Source organism: Pristiophorus japonicus, chromosome 3 (assembly GCF_044704955.1).
Source record: "Pristiophorus japonicus isolate sPriJap1 chromosome 3, sPriJap1.hap1, whole genome shotgun sequence".
Taxonomy (NCBI): Eukaryota; Metazoa; Chordata; class Chondrichthyes; family Pristiophoridae; genus Pristiophorus; species Pristiophorus japonicus.
Window position 1 is genome coordinate 168,757,011 of NC_091979.1, and position 17,518 is coordinate 168,774,528.

The window sequence follows — 17,518 nt, forward strand, 5'->3', positions numbered from 1 at the left end:
GTAAATTGGGCCTATAGTCTCTGGAGTTTAGAAGAATGACAGGTCATCTCTTTCAAACATATAGGGGCCGAAATTGGTCGTCCGCCCATTTCTCGGTGGTATGTCGTTTCATATTGTCGGCTTCCGCTGGAGCGGAGTGTGTGCGATTTTCAGCAGTTTTTTTCTTGGCGGTATGCCGAGCAGAGTGCAGCGGGCGGAGCGGAGTGCAGCCGGTGGTATGCAAGCGATGAGTCCTTTTCACTCGGGAATCTTTGGGTCCCAAGTTACATGCACATGCATGCTGCTGTGAAGCTCCGCCCCCCCGAGAGACACAGACCAGAATCGACTGCCATCTTGAAAGTGATGTGCAGGTATGTGGGGGGGAGGGGGGGAAAGATTGCTTCTTGGAGGGGGGTGGGGATTTCCATTTGTGTGAGGGGGGGTGGCGATCACGCTAGGGGAGTGGGAGGGGGGGGGAGATCGCTGTGGGGGTGGGGGGAAAGGGACTGGGGGGGTGGGAGATAAAAACATTGTCACAAGTGAAGATGCATACTGCTGACTGAAGATCGACTTAAAACCATCTATTCCAGGGCGGTCGATGGTAACTCATCAATTTGGCAATTTTGGGCAGTATGTCGGCGGTGTGCATACCGCCTGGCGGTATGTAGCTGATGAATTTTCCACCGGGTGGTATGTTGGTATTTTTAGATCAAATTTGCGATTTTGGGCGGTATGTCCACCAATTTCAGGCCCATAAGATTCTGAGGGGATTGACAAGGTAGATGCTGAGTGGTTGTTTCCCCTAGCTGGAGAGTCTAGAGCTAGAAGGCATAGTCTCAGGATAAGGGGTCGGCCATTTAAGACAGAGATGAGAAGGAATTTCTTCTGAGGGTTGTGAATCTTTGGCATTCTCTGCCCCAGAGAGTTGTGGATGCTGAGTCTTTGAATATATTCAAGACTGAGATAGATAGATTTTTGGATAGATAGATAGATAGAAGGAATATGGGAATCGGATGGGAAAGTGGAGTTGAGGTTGAAGATCAGCCATGATCTTTTTGAATGGTAGGATAGGCTCGAGGGGCTTTCAGGCCTATTCCTGCTCTTATTTCTTATGTTCTTGTATATAGATCTGTTTTGACTGTGGACTGTGCAATCACTATCCTGGAGTCTACTGATCTGTATAATTTTGTACCAAACCAAGCACGATATGGTCTCTTCTACATTGGGGAGACCAAACGCAGATTAGGTGACCACATTGCGGAACACCTAAGTTCAGTCTGTAAGCGTGACCCTGAGCTTCCGGTCGCCTGTCACTTTAATTTTCCACTCCACTCCCACTCTGATATCTCAGTCCTCGGTCTCCTACACTGTTCCAATGAAGCTCAACGCAAGCTCAAGCAACAGCACCTCATCTTTCATTTAGGCACTTTACAGCCTTCTGGACTCAACGTCGAGTTCAACAATGTCAGACCTTAACCTCTGCCCACATTTTGTTCTGATGTATTTTTTCTCTTTGTTTCCCATGGCAGCTTATAATTATCCCTATCTAAACTAATCTTTTTCTAACTTCTACTATTACCATCTCAAGTCGGCCCATCATCCCTTTTGTGTCTCAAATCTCTCCTATCTTCCACCCTATTACAGACTTTCCGTTTGTTATTTCCTCCCCTCCCTCCGTAAGAATTTGTTCATTTCGAACATTCGCCAGTTCTGATGAAGGGTCATCTCCACAGATCCTGCCTGACCCGTTGAGATTTTCTGTTTTTATTTCAGATTCCAGCATCTGCAATATTTTGCTTTTGTACAAGCACAGTATTTATTGACTATGCCACTGGAGGAGCTATCCAGGGGAACTTTATAGGGCATGATAGTCGTTTTTAAACTAAAAGCTGAAAAATATTTTTCTCCAGAATTATCTACCTACGAATGAAATCACTGAAAAATATGGTGTCAAAAAGTGTGATTTCTGAGAATGTAATTTTGTTGGTATGTTAATTAGGGAGAAAAACAGGCATTCATCTGTTTTATTTCCCCAAAAGAGAAATCATCCACAGATGTTTAACATTGCCAATGAACAGAGAAATCAAGCATTTGATGCTCTGTTTAAAATATTGTCTGATATTTAATCACAACACGTGCGCAATGTACATGTTGTGTAGTCTGCCACAGGCTGCCCACACTTTTGTTTAGATATCTTTTGGATTTGAATTTAGCAGATCCTGAGGAATAATTGGAAAAATTGAAAATAAACTTTTATTTTGAGTTTTAATTACATTTTCCTTGCCAGAAAAGCCCTAAGCCCTTTACTTGAATCTTAACCAGATGCTTCCACCAGAGGTGCAAGCATGTAAAAGTACTTTGTTTGTTTAAATTTAACAACATTTTTGTTCCTGTTACTCCCCGTATCTAACAGGTAGTGTACATGCACTGATCATTGTGTCTCTGGAAAAAGTAACGGGACTTGAAGACACTTCATTATTGGAATTTGGGCGAGGATTTAGGTACAGGAAACCTCTTTCAATCAACCAGCTGGATCTAGAATATGAACTGGCTGAAGAACTTGTAAGATCACATTTTTAGTTCCAAATATTATCTTTTTCAAGTGCTTGTGGGATTTTAGAATTAAATACTTAAACTGTGAGATATCTTGACAGGACAACATTGCGGAGAGAGTGTGCTGTGATGTCCCATGCAAGTGTGCTGGTCAAGCAGGTGACAAAGGTCCTCAGGGACCACGTGGACAGAAGGTAAGCTTTAACAAGTCATATGCCTCACTACTGCTAATTTCAATTATTAAAATAATAGAATTATTTTCAAAAGTAGTCTGTTCAATGGGGGTCTATGCCTGTTCATGAATAGGTTCCCTAGCTAGTGCATTTGCCAAGGCTGACCTTTAATTTGTTATCTCTATCTTTTCTTTTAAGTTTTCTATTTGTGTCCCCTATTTGAATTTGGGGTCAGATCAATTATCTCCTTCCTCCCAGTATATCAGTACCAGCACAAATAGGTCAAACAGTTAGACGAAACTACATTAAGAAAGCAGAAAGATCTTTCAAACTCAGCATTGTTTTTTTTTAAGAAAGGACAGTTCCTTTTGGAATAATCCTTACTGGTCACTTAACCAGCTTTCTGTGAGTTTATAGAACTACCAACAAGGTTTTCTCTGAAAGATCATGATGTATTAGGGCATAAACAACTGTCTTTCTGATTGAAGTTCAGTAGAACAGCCTAGCCAGTTAACAATAAGAAACAAAAGTGAAATGTCAAGACCCATAGTGCAGGAGATCACCAGCTTGAATAAAGTAGAAGAGATCTGTCAACAAGCAATAGTTAGATCTGACCAAGATTGAATTTTAAAAGTATGTAGATTATAAGAGGAAGATAAAACAAATATTTTAGTGGATGTGCCTCCATTGATGGCACATTTTAGAGTGGGAATTCACTATATTTATTCATTCACGGGATGTGGGGGTCACTGGCAAGGCCAGCATTTATTGCCCATCCCGAATTGCCCTTGAGAAGGTGGCGGTGAGCTGCCACCTTGAATCAGTGCAGTCCGTGTGGTTAAGGTACTCCCACAGTGCAGTTAGGGAGGGAATTGCAGGATTTTGACCCAACAGTGATGAAGGAACGGGGCTATACTTCCAAGTCAGGATGGTGTGTAACTTGGAGGGGAACTTGCAGGTGATGGTGCTCCCATGCAGGTATACCTTACTGTATTGTATTGCAACATCTTCTTCCATCAACACAGTTGGGGTAGATTTTGCTCTGATGACGCCACCTTCCACACTAATGCCTCTGATGTGTCTTCCTTTTTCCTCAACCGAGGATTCTGCTCTGCCATGGTTAACATAGCCCTCGACTGTGTTCATTCTATTTCCTGTACCACTGCTCTCGAACCTTCTCCTCCCTCTCAGAAGCACGACAGGGTTCCCCTTGTCCTCCTCTTTCACCCCACCAGTCTCCACGTTCAACTGAGCATTCTTTGCCATTTCTGCCACTTCCAGCGTGATACCACCACCAATCACATCTTCCCCTCCCCCGCCCCCCCCCTCCCCCCCAGCATTCCAAAGGGACCGCTCCCTCCATGACACCCTGGTCCATTCCTGAGTCACCCCCAGCACTCCCTCCCCTTCCCACGGCACCTTCCCATGCAAGCGCAGGAGATACAACACCTGCCCTTTTACCTCCTCCCTTCCCACTAACCAGGGCCCCAAATACCCCTTCCAGGTGACAGTGATATACTTGTACTTCTTTCAATTTAGTATACTGTATTCGCTGCTCACAATGTGGTCTCCACTACATTGGGGAGATCAAAAGCAGATTGGGTGACCGCTTTGCGGAACACCTCCGTTCCGTCCATAAACGTGACCCCGAGCTTCCAGTTGCCTGTCACTTTAATTCTCCACTGCACTCCCACTCCGACATCTCTATCCTCGGTCTCTGACATTGTTTCAATGAAGCTCAACGCAAGCTCAAGGAACAGCACCTCATGTTTCGTTTAAGCACTTTACAGCCTTCTGGACTCAACATTGAGTTCAACAATTTCAGACCTTAACCTCTGCCCATATTTTGCTCACTTTCCTCCTTTTTCTTAAACCTCCCCAATCTTATGTAATTTTTTTCTCTTTCTCCCATGGTAGCTGGTAATTATTTCACTATACACACCCTATCTAGACTCATCTTTTTCTACATTTTGCCATTATCATCACAAGTCGGACCATAATCCCTTTTGTCTCTCCAATCTCTCCTGTCTTCCACCCTATCATAGACCTTCCCTTTTTTTCTTTCCTCCCCTCCCTCATTCAGTGCTCCTTAAGAATATGTTCATTTCGAACATTCGCCAGTTCTGACGAAGGGTCATCGACCCGAAATGTTTACTTTGTTCTATCCATAGACGCTGCCTGACCCACTGAGATTTTCAGCATTTTCTGTTTTTATTTTAGATTCCAGCATTCACAGTACTTTGCTTTTGTAAATTTTCAACTTGCTGTACTGGCATAAAACTGGCACTGCAGATAGGCCGCCTGTTTATAGAAACCAATCGATTTAATTTTCATTGAAATCAATGGAGATGAAATTGGGCAGTTTGTATAATGGGCAGGTGATCTGTAACACCAGGTTAATGCTCGGATGTAAGTTGAAAATGTACCCCAATAGTTATTAACATGGTGTAAATGTAGACATGATTAATGTGCAGTGTCAGTAACTGAATAGAGATTCATTCCTTTTTATGCAATATTATTATTCCAGGGATTACCAGGACCTAAAGGTATTGTTGGTCACCCAGGTGATGAAGGTGGACCGGTAAGTAAAATGAGTACATATTAGAATATATAAGGCATGGTAGATAAGTGCTTATTTTTTTTAAAAATCCTGTTCTGGCATCTAACTACTTTTTCAGCTTTTAAAAAAAGCATTTATCTAATTCCTCCCCACCGCCCCTCCCCCCAATTTTCATTCCCTTCCACCTCAAAAGGGCCGAATCTTGCTTGGGCACAATTGCACAGTACATTCCTCCCTCCAGTACCATGCCCAAGTGACCATTTTTTAGATACGAGCCTAGATAGTAAGTGTTGCTTGACTGTGGGGCGTTTTATAGTCAAATCTGATCTTATCCATGCATATATGTTTTCGATTGGGATTATTGGTGAGCAATCAGGAGCAGGCTAACTTTTATCACTCCCAAGTCCGAGACTAATTGAAATATCCCAGCTGAGGTCAGCTAACGGAGCACGAACTATGGAGCGTGCCGGAGACCTTCCTCGTCTGTAAGGTTCACTTTCCTAGTGCACTCTCGAGAGGCACATCACTTATTTAAATATGCTAAAGAGGCTACTTACCTGAAATTTTTGTAGGCTTTTATAGTTAACTGCATGTGTGCTGGATTTCCCAGGGCTTGGGAAACCCGGCAGCTGAAGGGTGCGAGAACAGCAGGTATGTACCTTTCTAGCACTGCTTGTGGGCCAGGTGGAGCAGGAGTGATTCTCCTTAGTCCCTCCTGCTAACCTGCCGCGATTGACCTCCCTCCCCATGATCCAAAAATCTCCCCCCCCTGCCACCCCTCCACCTGACTTGAAGCTCCATGACCCCTGACCTGAAGTCTCCCACCCTCTGCAATTTCTTCCTCCCTCTGCTCAGCTCCCAGGCGACAGCCTTCCTATTCTACAACCAGCTTCCCTTTCACTGCCAGCCCAGAAATGGAGACAAAAATGTTAAGAGGTCCTACTCTTAAATTTGGGAGGACCAACGCATTACCTACATTTATGGGTTTCCTGGCTGCTACAGCCCTACTCCCTCCCCACTTCCGCTTAAATATCAGGGCTCTGAATGCTGAAAGACTTGAATTATTTAATCCTTTTTGTTTCTGATAGGGTGAGAGAGGTCCAGCTGGTATAAATGGAACTCGAGGGTTCCAGGGATGTCAAGGACAAAGTGGAATTAAGGTAAAGTGAAAAACTTTTTGGCTCGATGAAATTTTAACAAATTCAAAAAAAAAAGTTACAATTGCTTGAAACTATTATATAATATATATATATATATATATTGTTTTTTAACAGGGCACTCGCGGATATCCAGGAGACAAGGTATGTACTCATCTCGATGATGCTGATCTAGAAAAATGTTAAATAGTCAAGCTGTCCACATTAGCGAAGCAGTCATGACTGCTTGGCTCACAAACATACAAGGCCTGTCAAAAAGCCATGGTCCATGGATGTCCCTCACAGAAATACAATGTACAGGCTGAACTTGACACTCATCTGTCTCCTGACTGAAGAAAGGACACTAGTGGGATAACTATTGGGAACTATAATGTTGGGTGACTAAATTCTACATTACGAGCTCTGGCACACTGTCAAATTAATTAACCTGTAATTTGAAGAAAAAATAACCTTTAGTACCTTTAACATAGACAAACATCCTGAGGTACTTCACAATAGCATAATCAAAATAATTGACATCAAGCCGAAGAAAGAGGGACCAAAAGCTTGATCCAAGAGGTGGGTTACAAGGAGGATAGGCTGGAGGTTTGGACAAGGAATTCCAGAGCACGAAGCCAGGCAGCCGAAGATCCAGCTGCTAATGGTTTGAAAAAAGAATGGGTTTGGGGGGGTCGGGGAAGGCGGTGGGTGTTGGTGCACAATAGATCAGAGTAGGCAAAATGGAGGGAGTTCACAGGAGTGGGGGCGGGGGGGGGGGGGCGGTGAGGATGGGTATGGTGTGGTGTGTTGTAGGGCTGGAAGAGCTTAGAGATGCAGAGGATGCATGCCAGGAAGGGATTTAAACACGAAGATGCGCATTTTAAATTTGAGGTACTTGGGGACCGCGAGCAAAGGTAAGTGAGGATAAGGCGGATGGGTGAATGAGACTTGATGTGGGATTGGCTACAAAAATCAGTAGTTTAGAATAAGCTACTACAGAGAATAGAGGATGGGAAGTTGTTGCATTTTGATGGTTATTGGGCATATGGTCTTTTCCTGTCCTCATTTTTTTATGTTCTTCTGCTTTTTCTTTTCCTAGGGCCAATTTGGAGAACTTGGTCTTGATGGAATAGATGGGGAACAGGTATGTAATTGACTGTCTTTGTTTAGCACTTTTTAAATTACTATACTCCTTTACTTGTTTATATTTTGCTAAAATGACACCCAACTTTCCATGTATTATGTAGGGGTCAAATGGAGTAGTGGGACCATCAGGAGAAAGAGGCAGTCGAGGAGCGTGGGTAAGTCTGCTTATCTTCCGTACAGCAATTGGACCAAATTAATTGAAACCTTTTAAGCAGTATTAATAAGATGGCGTTGCATCAATAAGTGTTACTGATATGAAGTTTGAGATACATATTTCTTTCCAGCATTGGTTAGATGTATGATAATGGAAAATATTTGAAATGAAAGTACACAGTTATTAAGAAACCTACAAGATGTTTAACATAAGAAATTGGAGCAGGAGTCGGCCATTTGGCCCCTTTTGCCTGCTCTGCCATTCAATAAGGTTATGGCTGATCTTCTACCTCAACTCCACTTTCCTGCACTATCCCCATTTCTCTTGATTTTCTTAATATCCAAAAATTCCAAAATCTATCAGTCTGTCTTAAATATACTCTAGGACTGAGCCTCCACAGTCCTCTGTGGTAGAGAATTCCAAACATTCACCACCCTCGGAGTGAAGAAATTTCTCCTCATTTCAGTTCTAAATGGTGGACCCCTTATTCTGAGACTGTGACCCTTGGTTCCAGACTCCTTTGCCAGGGGAAACATCCTCCCTACTTCTACCCTCTCAATCCCTGTAAGAAGGTTGTACATTTCAATGAGATTACTTCTCATTCTTCTAAGCTCTAAGGAATATAGGGCCTAGTCTACTCAATCTCTTCTTATAGGACAACACCCCCCCCCTGCCCCCCCAATCCCAGGAATCAGTCTGGTGAACCTTTGCTGCACTCCCTCTATGGCAAGTATATCCTTCCTTGGGCAAGGAGACAAAAACTGTACACAATATTCCAGGTGTGGTCTCACCAGGGCTGTATATAATTGAAGTAAGACATCTTTACTCTTGTACTCAAATCCTCTTGTAATAAAGGCCAACATACCATTTGCTTTCCTAATTGCTTGCTGTTCCTGCATGTTAACTTTCAGTGATTTGTGTACAAGGACACCCAGGTACCTCTGAACACCAACAATTCCCAATCTCTTATCATTTAAAAAATACTCTGCTTTTCTATTTTTTCGACCATGTTCTTGCCCACTCACTTAGCCTGTCTATATCTCCTTAAAGCCTCTTCGCATCCTCCTTACAACTTGCATTCCTGCCTAGCTTTGTATCATGAGCAAACTTTGATATATTAGATTTAGTCCCATCATCCAAATCATTGATATAGATTGTGAATAACTGAGGCCCAAGCACCGATCCTTGCGGCACCCCACTAGTTACAGCCTGCCAAACCGAAAATGACCCATTTATTCCTACTCTGTTTTCTGTCCGTTAACCAATCCTCAATCCATGCTAGCATATTACCCCCAATCCCATGATCCCTAATTTTGTTTAACAACCTCTTGTGCGACACCTTATCGAATGTCTTCTAAAAATTGAAATGCACCACATCCACTGGTTCCCCCTTATTTATTTTACCAGTTATAAGCTCAAAAAACTCGAATAGATTCGTCAAACATGATTTCTTTTCATAAATCCATGTTGACTCTGTTCAATCTTATTATTTTCTAAGTGCTCTGTTCCCACATCCTTACTAATAGATTCTAGCATTTTCCCTGCTACTGATGTCAGGCTAACTGTAGTTTCTCGTTTTCACTCTCCCTCCATAAATAGCGGGGTTACATTTCCTACCTTCCAATCCATGGAAATCATTCTAGAATCTATGACATTTTGGAAGTTGACAACCAATGTATCCAATATCTCTGTAACCACCTCTTTCAAAACCCTAGCATGTAGGCCATCAGGGGCTTTATTGGCTTTCAGTCCCATTAATTTCTCCTGTATTTTTTTTTATTAATACTAATTTCTTTCAGTTACTCATTCTCGCTAGACCCTTGGTTTTCCATTATTTCCTGCAAGTTTTTTCATCATCTTCTGTGAAGACAGACACAAAGGGTCTGAAATTCACCATCTCCAAAGGGACGGCTACCGTGGAGTTTGGTCGGTCAATTGAAAAAATTGACCTGACCGCGGCAGTCAGGTACTTTCCCCTCCCTGAGCCATGTTCAGCTCGGGGAGGATTTCAGCAGTGTTCACTTCCGCTGGAAATGGCGCGCTGAAGTCGCTGTAAAGAAAGATTTCCAGCGGTGAGCTCTGCAGCGTGCGGGCCACTGGAAATGGACTACCACAGTGAAATTCACCGAGGAAAAGGTGAGACTTTTCTCGGATTTTTGATGTGGTGCTGGTAGGTAAAAAGTTTTATTATTTATTATTTTTACTTCATTTTCCAGCATGCACAGTATTTATCTTTTCATATAATTTTATTAATTGTTTAGGCTCCATTAAACGTGCTGAGTGCTGTTCAGAGATTTGCACATACCCCAGTACTTTTGTACAACATTCAGGTCTGACCCTTTCGTGGGGTCCTGTGGGCTGCAGAGACCTGTTTGGCAGGGTTCACTCTGAGGATGGGAGGGGTGTTGGGAGGGTGACACCTGGTACACTTGCTCAGAAGCAGGGTGGCACGCAGGAGAAGGCATCGCCGTCAGCACCGTGCAGAGAGGCAGCGGGCAAGAGAGGCAGCAGCCATGATTCATTCATTCTGCGCCAGCCAAATGTGCCCACCGTCTTCACCGACCCGAATCAGGATTGCGGTTGGCTGTTTGGGGACAAGGGATATCCCCTGTACACTCGGCTGCTCACTCCTCTGCGGAACTCCAGGACAGCACCAGAGCATGCATACAATGATGCTCATTGTGCCACCAGGTGCATCATCGAGCAGTGCATCGGCATCCTTAAGCAGAGGTTCCAGTGCCTGGTGTTATATATGTACACTTGTATTTACTCTGTACAGCCATTAGAGGGCTCATCCGCTGGAGTCCCAAGGGATCCCATAATCCCTTGGGAGCACAAGTATTTAAGGAGGCTTCACAGGTTGGAGAGGCATTCTGGAGACCTGCAATAAAAGACAAAGGTCACACTTTACTTCAAGCTCACAGTGTTCGGTCTGACTCTTTCTCCATACACAAGAACTGGTGACGAGATACAGATAGCGAACCCAAAGATACAGAGAACAGTGGGCATGCTGGAGAAATTCTCGGAGGGAGATGATTGGGAAACTTTTGTGGAGTTCCTCCACCAATACTTCGTGGTCAACGAGCTAGATGGGGAAGAGAGCTCTGCCAAATGAAGGGCGATCCTCCTCACTGTCTGTGGGGCACCAACGTATGGCCTCATGAAGAATCTGCTCACTCCAGCGAAACCCACGGAGAAATCATACGACGATTTGTGCACACTGGGCCGGAGCATTTCAACCCGGAGGAAAGCATTCTGATGGCGAGGTATCGGTTCTACACCTACAAGACGCCTTGCAGGACATTGTGAATTTGAAGGACATTTGGAGCATATGCTCAGAGACTTTTTTGTACATGGCATTGGCCACAAAACCATACTTCGCAAACTTTTGACTGTAGAGACCCCAACCTTGACTAAGGCCACAGCGATAGCCCAGGCGTTCATTGCCACCAGTGACAATACGAAGCAAATCTCCCAGCACACAAGTACTGTGAACAAAGTGATGTTGTTTTCGAATCGTAATGTATAGGGCAGGTCACACATACCTGCAGTACACGTCCGCAGATGTCTGAGTGTCCACCATCAAGGGTGATGAATACAAGGCCATTAACACCTTGTTGGTGCTGCGGGGGTGATCATCGTTTCCATTCATGCCGATACAAAGAGTACGTTTGCAGGGCTGTGGAACAATGGGACACCTCCAATGAGTGTGCAGGCGAGCTGCAAAGCCTGTTAAACCTGCAAACCACCATGTTGCAGAGGAGGACAGATCCACGGAGGATCACGATGAACCAGAGCCGCAGATCGAGGAGGCAGAGGTACATGGAGTGCATACATTCACCATGAATTGTTCCCTGATAATGCTGAGCTGAATGTTGAACTAAATGGAGTCTGGGTGTCAATAGAGCTGGACACGGGCCCGAGCCAGTCCATCATGGGGCAAAAAGACTTTCGAAAGGTTGTGGTGCAACAAGGCCTCAAGGCCAGTCTTGGCTCCAGTTCGCACGTAATTAAGAACTTACACGAAAGAACTGATTCTTGTAATCGGCAGTGCTACCGTAAAGGTCTCCTATGATGGGGCGGTGCACAAGCTACCACTCTGGTGTTACCGGGCGATGGTTTCATGCTGCTCGGCAGGAGCTGGCTGGGAAAAATAAGCTGGAACTGGGACAACAACCGAGCATATCGCCCACTGACTACACTTCATGTGCCCAGGTCTTAAACAAATTTCCTTCGCTGTTCGAGCCAGGCATCAGGAAATTCCAAAGAGCAAAAGTGCAGATCCACCTATTTCCGGGGGCGCGACCCATCCATCGCACGGCGAGAGCAGTACCGTACATGATGAGAGAAAGGGTAGAGATCGAGCTAGACTGGCTGCAAAGAGAGGGCATCATTTCCCCAATCGAGTTCAACGAGTGGGCCAGTCCTATCGTCCCAGTCCTCAAGGGAGACGGCACCGTCAGAATCTGTGGCGATTACAAAGTAACTATCAATCGTTTCTCCCTGCAGGACCAATACCCACTACCAAAGGCCGACGACCTCTTTGCAATGCTGGCGGGAGGAAAGATGTTCAAGAAGCTGGATCTGACTTTAGCCTACATGACACATGAATTGAAGGAATTATCAAAGGCCCTTATCTGCATCAACACGCACAAAGGTCTTTTTGTTCATAGCAGATGCCCGTTTGGAATCCGATCGGTGGTGGCGATATTCCAGAGAAACATGGAAAGCTTACTGAAGTTGATCCAACACACCGTAGTCTTCCAGGGCGACATCTTGGTCACAGATCAGAACACAGTCGAGCATCTGCAGAACCTGGAGTAGGTTCTTAGTCGACTCAACCGCGTGGAGCTCAGGTTAAAACGCTCAGTGCGTTTTCCTGGTGCCTGAATTGGAGTTCCTGGGAAGGAGAATTGCGGCGGACAGCATCAGGCCCACCAACGCGAAAACGGAGGCAATCGAGAACGCACTGAGGCCACAGAACGTGATGGAGCTGCGGTCGTTTCTGGGACTCCTGAACTACTTTGGTAACTTCTTACCGGGTCTCAGCACCCTGCTAGAACCATTATATGTCTTACTACAAAAAGGGAATGAATGGGTTTGGAGCAAAAGCCAAGAAAATGCCTTTGTAAAAGCGAGAAAATTGTTATGCTCAAACAAATTGCTTGTGTTGTATGATCCATGTAAGCGTTTGGTACTAGCATGTGATGCATCGCGTCGGGTGTGTATTGCAACAAGCTAATGATTTCGGGAAGCTGCAACCGGTTGCTTATGCATCCAGGAGTCTGTCTAAGGCTGAGCGAGCCTACAGCATGATCGCGAAAGAAGCGTTAGCGTGTGTCTGTGGGGTAAAGAAAATGCATCAATACCCGTTTGGGCTAAAATTCGATTTGGAAACTGACTATAAGCCACTTTTTTCCCTGTTATCCGTGAGTAAAGGAATAAATACCAACGCATCGGCCCGCATCCAGAGATGGGTGCTTACATTGTCCGCATACAACTACGCCATCCGCCACGGACCAGGCACAGAAAACTGCGCCGATGCTCTCAGTAGGCTGCCATTGCCACCACGGGGGTGGAAATGGCGCAGCCCGCAGATCTAGCCATGGTTATGGAAGCATTTGAGAGTGGGCAATCACCCGTCACTGCCCGGCAGATCAAAACCTGGACAAGCCAGGACTCCTTATTACCTCTGGTCAAAAGCTCTGTACTTCACTGGAGCTGGTCCAGTGTCCCAGTGGAAATGCAGGAAGAGATAAAGCCGTTCCAGCGGCACAAAGATGAAATGTCTATACAGGCAGAGACTGCCTTCTGTGGGGCAATCGAGTAGTGGTCCCCAATGACTTCCACAGTAGCCACCCAAGCATCATAATGATGAAAGCAATAGCCAGATCCCACTTGTGGTGGCCCGGTATCGATGCGGACTTAGAGTCCTGCGTTCACAGATGTAATAAATACATGCTCGCAGTTAAGCAATGTACCCAGGGAGGCGCCGCTAAGTTTATGGTCTTGGCCCTCCAAACCATGGTCTAGGGTACACATCGACTATGCAGGCCCGTTCTTGGGTAAAATGTTCCTTGTGGTTATAGACGCGTACTCCAAGTGGATTGAATGTGAGATAATGTCAGCTAGCACGTCCGCTGCCACTACTGAAAGCCTGTGGGCCATGCTTGCCACACACGACCTACCTGATGTCCTGGTGAGCAACAATGGGCCATGTTTTACCAGTGCTGAGTTCAAAGAATTCATGACCCGTAATAGGATCAAACATGTCACATCTATCCATTTAAACCAGCATCCAATGGTCAGGCAGAGAAAGCAGTGCAAACCATCAAGCAAGGCTTGAAGAGCGTAACCGAAGGCTCACTGCAGACGCACCTATCCCGAGTCCAGTTTAGCTACCACATGAGACCCCACTCACTTAGTGGGATCCTACCTGCTGAACTGCTCATGAAAAGACCACTTAAGACAAGGCTCTCGTTAGTTCACCCTGATCTACATGAACAGGTAGAGAGCAGGCGGCTTCAACAAAGTGCATACCATGGTAGCGCAAATGTGTCACGTGAGATTGAAATCAATGATCCTATATTTGTATTAAATTATGGACAATGCCCCAAGTGGCTTCCCGGAACTGTCATGGCCGAAGAGGGGAGCAGGGTGTTTCGGGTCAAACTTTTGAATGGATTCATTCACCGGAAACACTTGAACCAAATCAAACTCAGATTCACGGACTATCCTGAGCAAACCCACCTTGGACTCTTCCTTTTTTGATCCCCCAATATACACAGCAGTGGCAACCGGCACCACAGTTGACCACGAAGCAGAACCCATCATCCACAGCAGCCCAGCAGGGCCCAACACACCAGGCAGCCCAGCAAGACCAGCTGCACAGCAGCCCAGCGAGGGCCCAACAAATGATTCAACAACACCAGTTTTCACACCAAGTTGATCAACCAGGGCAAGAAGAGCCCCAGATCGACTCACATTTTAAATAGTTACACTATTGACTTTGGGGGGAGTAGTGTTGTTATATATGTGGATTTGTATTTACTCTGTGCAGCCACGAGAGGGCTCATCTCCTGGAGTCCCAAAGGATCCCGTAAATCCTTGAGAGCACAGGTATTTAAGGAGGCTTCACAGGTTGGAGAGGCACTCTGAAGACCTGCAATAAAAGACTAAGGTCACACTTTACTTCGAGCTCAGTGTTCAGTCTGACTCTTTCTCCATAAACAACACCTGGACCACTCTGGTGGCATGCTGCAGTACTCTTGTCAACGGGTCTCCATAATTGTCATTGTCTGCTGCATGCTGCACAACCTGGCCATCATGAGGGGACAGCCGCTGGAGGTCAAGCCAGCAGTACACCTGAGGAGGAGGAGGAGGCGGCAGCGGCGCAGGAGCAGGAGGTGGTCCAGGAGGAGAAGGAGAATCGCCGTTGCCCCAGAGCAAGGAGGCGCGACCCATCACCACCCTGGAAGGGCCGGGTGCAGACTGGCCAGCACCCTCCTGGGTGGGTGCGTCCTCACATATATGGAGGTACCTGACACCTCCCCTGCAATCTCCCTCCATGCATTATGTACTGTCTATCTGCCAGGTCTCCCCACGTCAGGAAACGGTATTCTTCTTCTGGTCCACCACACTGTCCATCAGTGTCTGCAGCTCCATATCAGTGAACCTGTTGGCTCTCCTTGCACCTCTTACACCAGCCATCCTTCCAACCTCCTTCTCCCCTCAGGGCCTTGCTGCAAACCCTGGCCTTTTTAAAGGGAACAACTGGCTCATTAAAAACCCTTACCTGCTTGCTGAATTTCTCAGTGGTGATAACGCTCAAATGAAAACCGCTGAAAAATCCATTTTGGAAGGGTTCATTAGCACTGGGACCCATTTTTTCACTTTTGGGGTGGTCCAGCCACGAAAAATTTTCGGTTCTAATGGCCACAAAAAAATGAGGGGAGGACCAGCTTTCCAGCGGTACTGAATTTCGGGCCCAAAGTACTTTTCATTTCTCTGCCATTTACTTATTCCCCATTATGATTTCTCCTGTCTCAGCTAGTAAGGGACCCATGTATACTTTTGCTCGTCTTTTAATTTTTACATACCTATAGAAGCGCTTACAGTCTGCTTTTATGTCTCACTAGTTTACTCTCGTATTCTATTTTCCCTTTCAATCAATTTCGTGGTCCTCCTTTGCTGAATACTAAAATCCTCCCAATCCGCAGCCTTGCTTCTCTTTTTGCAATATTATAAGCCTCTTCCTTTGATCTAATCTTTAACTTCTCTTATTAGCCACAGTTGGATCACTTTTTTTGTGGGGTTTTTGTGCTTTAAAGAAAAGCATATTTGTTGTAATTTATGTATTTATTGTTTAAATGCTAGCAATTGCTTGTTTACCGTCTTACCTTTTAATGTAGTTTCCCAATCTGCCTTAGCCAACTCTCCCCTCATGCTTACATAGTTGCTTTGCATAAATTTAAGACCCTCGTTTCGGATTTAACTAAATCACTTTTAGAATTTTATATTGAGTTTATCTTTTATGGTCTCTTTCTTAAAGGCCCCTTTACTGCAAGGTTATTAATTAACCCTTTCTTATTGCACAATACTAGATCTAAAATAATTTGTTGGTTCCTCAAAATACTGATCAAGAAAACTATCCAAGAATTCGTCCTCCACACTATTACTACAAATTTGGTTTGCCCAGTCTATATGTACATTAAAGTTAATGTTCAAATAATCTGTCTATCTACTCATCTTTAATATTAGCTGTCTCAATCACTATCCTTGTCTTTATTTCTATCCATGTATATGTCTATCCATCTATATCTCTTCTGCTCTGTATAAAACTAAAATTGATAGAAAGCAACAGGTAAAAGAGACAGACAGAAAGCAACAAGAACTGGCAGATAGAGACAATGATGAATATTAAAAGTGATAGAGGGAGGTAGAGATGTGCAAGCATAGATATTGTTAGAGATGGGTGGATGTATGAAGAGGAAAACAAATTACAAATGAACACCCAAGGTCTATTTTTCTCTACAGGGTGCAAAAGGAAACAAAGGTGGGAAAGGAGACAGGGGTGAACTTGGTTATCGAGGTGACCCAGTAAGTTATTTAAATATTTCCAAATTCATTTTACATCTGCTATATTTGCATCCACATTATTGCAGTATTGAATAATGGTAGCAAGGCAAATTTGAGCGACCATTATTTTCTGTAAAGTAAGACAAATTAATTTGATAACCAACAGTACAACCCAACCTTCACTTTTGCCACAAATGATTGGCAATGTATCGACTTTAAAATTCAATGCAATTTCCTCATGCTTCTATCCAGTTGAATTGATAATTGAAACATGTACTGGGGTATTATCATTGCTCATAGTCAAAAGTTGTTGTTACAAATTTGTGGAATCTGACAAATATTCATTGCAATGAAAGTTGGGTTGCAATGTTGGCTATAATGGAGCTTCATTTAAATCTAGAGGGAGGTTTCTGATATGAGCAGCTTGTCAATTTCAGAGTTTTTAATAACCGTTATTAATGTCAAAGTTTGTTACAATGGGGTTTGAACACTATCTCAGATCATTTAAATTCATCTGCACATAATAAGTACTTTGCTGGCAGAAAAAGTTCTCTCAAAAAAATTTCCATCCTTGAGAGAATTAAGTCCAAGTGACAGAGTGCCTGTGGTAAAATGATGTGTGCCTCGACTATTGACTATGTATCCGACGTAATCGTTTGTTATAAAGTTTTCAGGAAACAGTCAGTCCCATCACCACTGGGAGCACCAGAAATCTAACTAATTCAGGCTGCTGTGTAAG

The 17,518-nt window shown here is 44.4% G+C and overlaps 1 protein-coding gene across 2 annotated transcripts in view; it reads left to right on the forward strand.

The window, feature by feature from the left end:
- The window catches only part of LOC139260007 (collagen alpha-3(VI) chain-like), a 263,220-nt gene that overhangs the window by 185,929 nt on the left and 59,773 nt on the right, over positions 1–17,518 (forward strand). For both annotated transcript variants that reach the window (XM_070876050.1, XM_070876051.1), the window contains 8 exons: positions 2,393–2,541; positions 2,634–2,726; positions 5,233–5,286; positions 6,354–6,425; positions 6,540–6,566; positions 7,501–7,545; positions 7,649–7,702; positions 16,738–16,800. In XM_070876050.1, the coding sequence (XP_070732151.1) occupies positions 2,393–2,541; positions 2,634–2,726; positions 5,233–5,286; positions 6,354–6,425; positions 6,540–6,566; positions 7,501–7,545; positions 7,649–7,702; positions 16,738–16,800 (557 nt within the window). The remainder of the gene's footprint in view (positions 1–2,392; positions 2,542–2,633; positions 2,727–5,232; positions 5,287–6,353; positions 6,426–6,539; positions 6,567–7,500; positions 7,546–7,648; positions 7,703–16,737; positions 16,801–17,518) is intronic.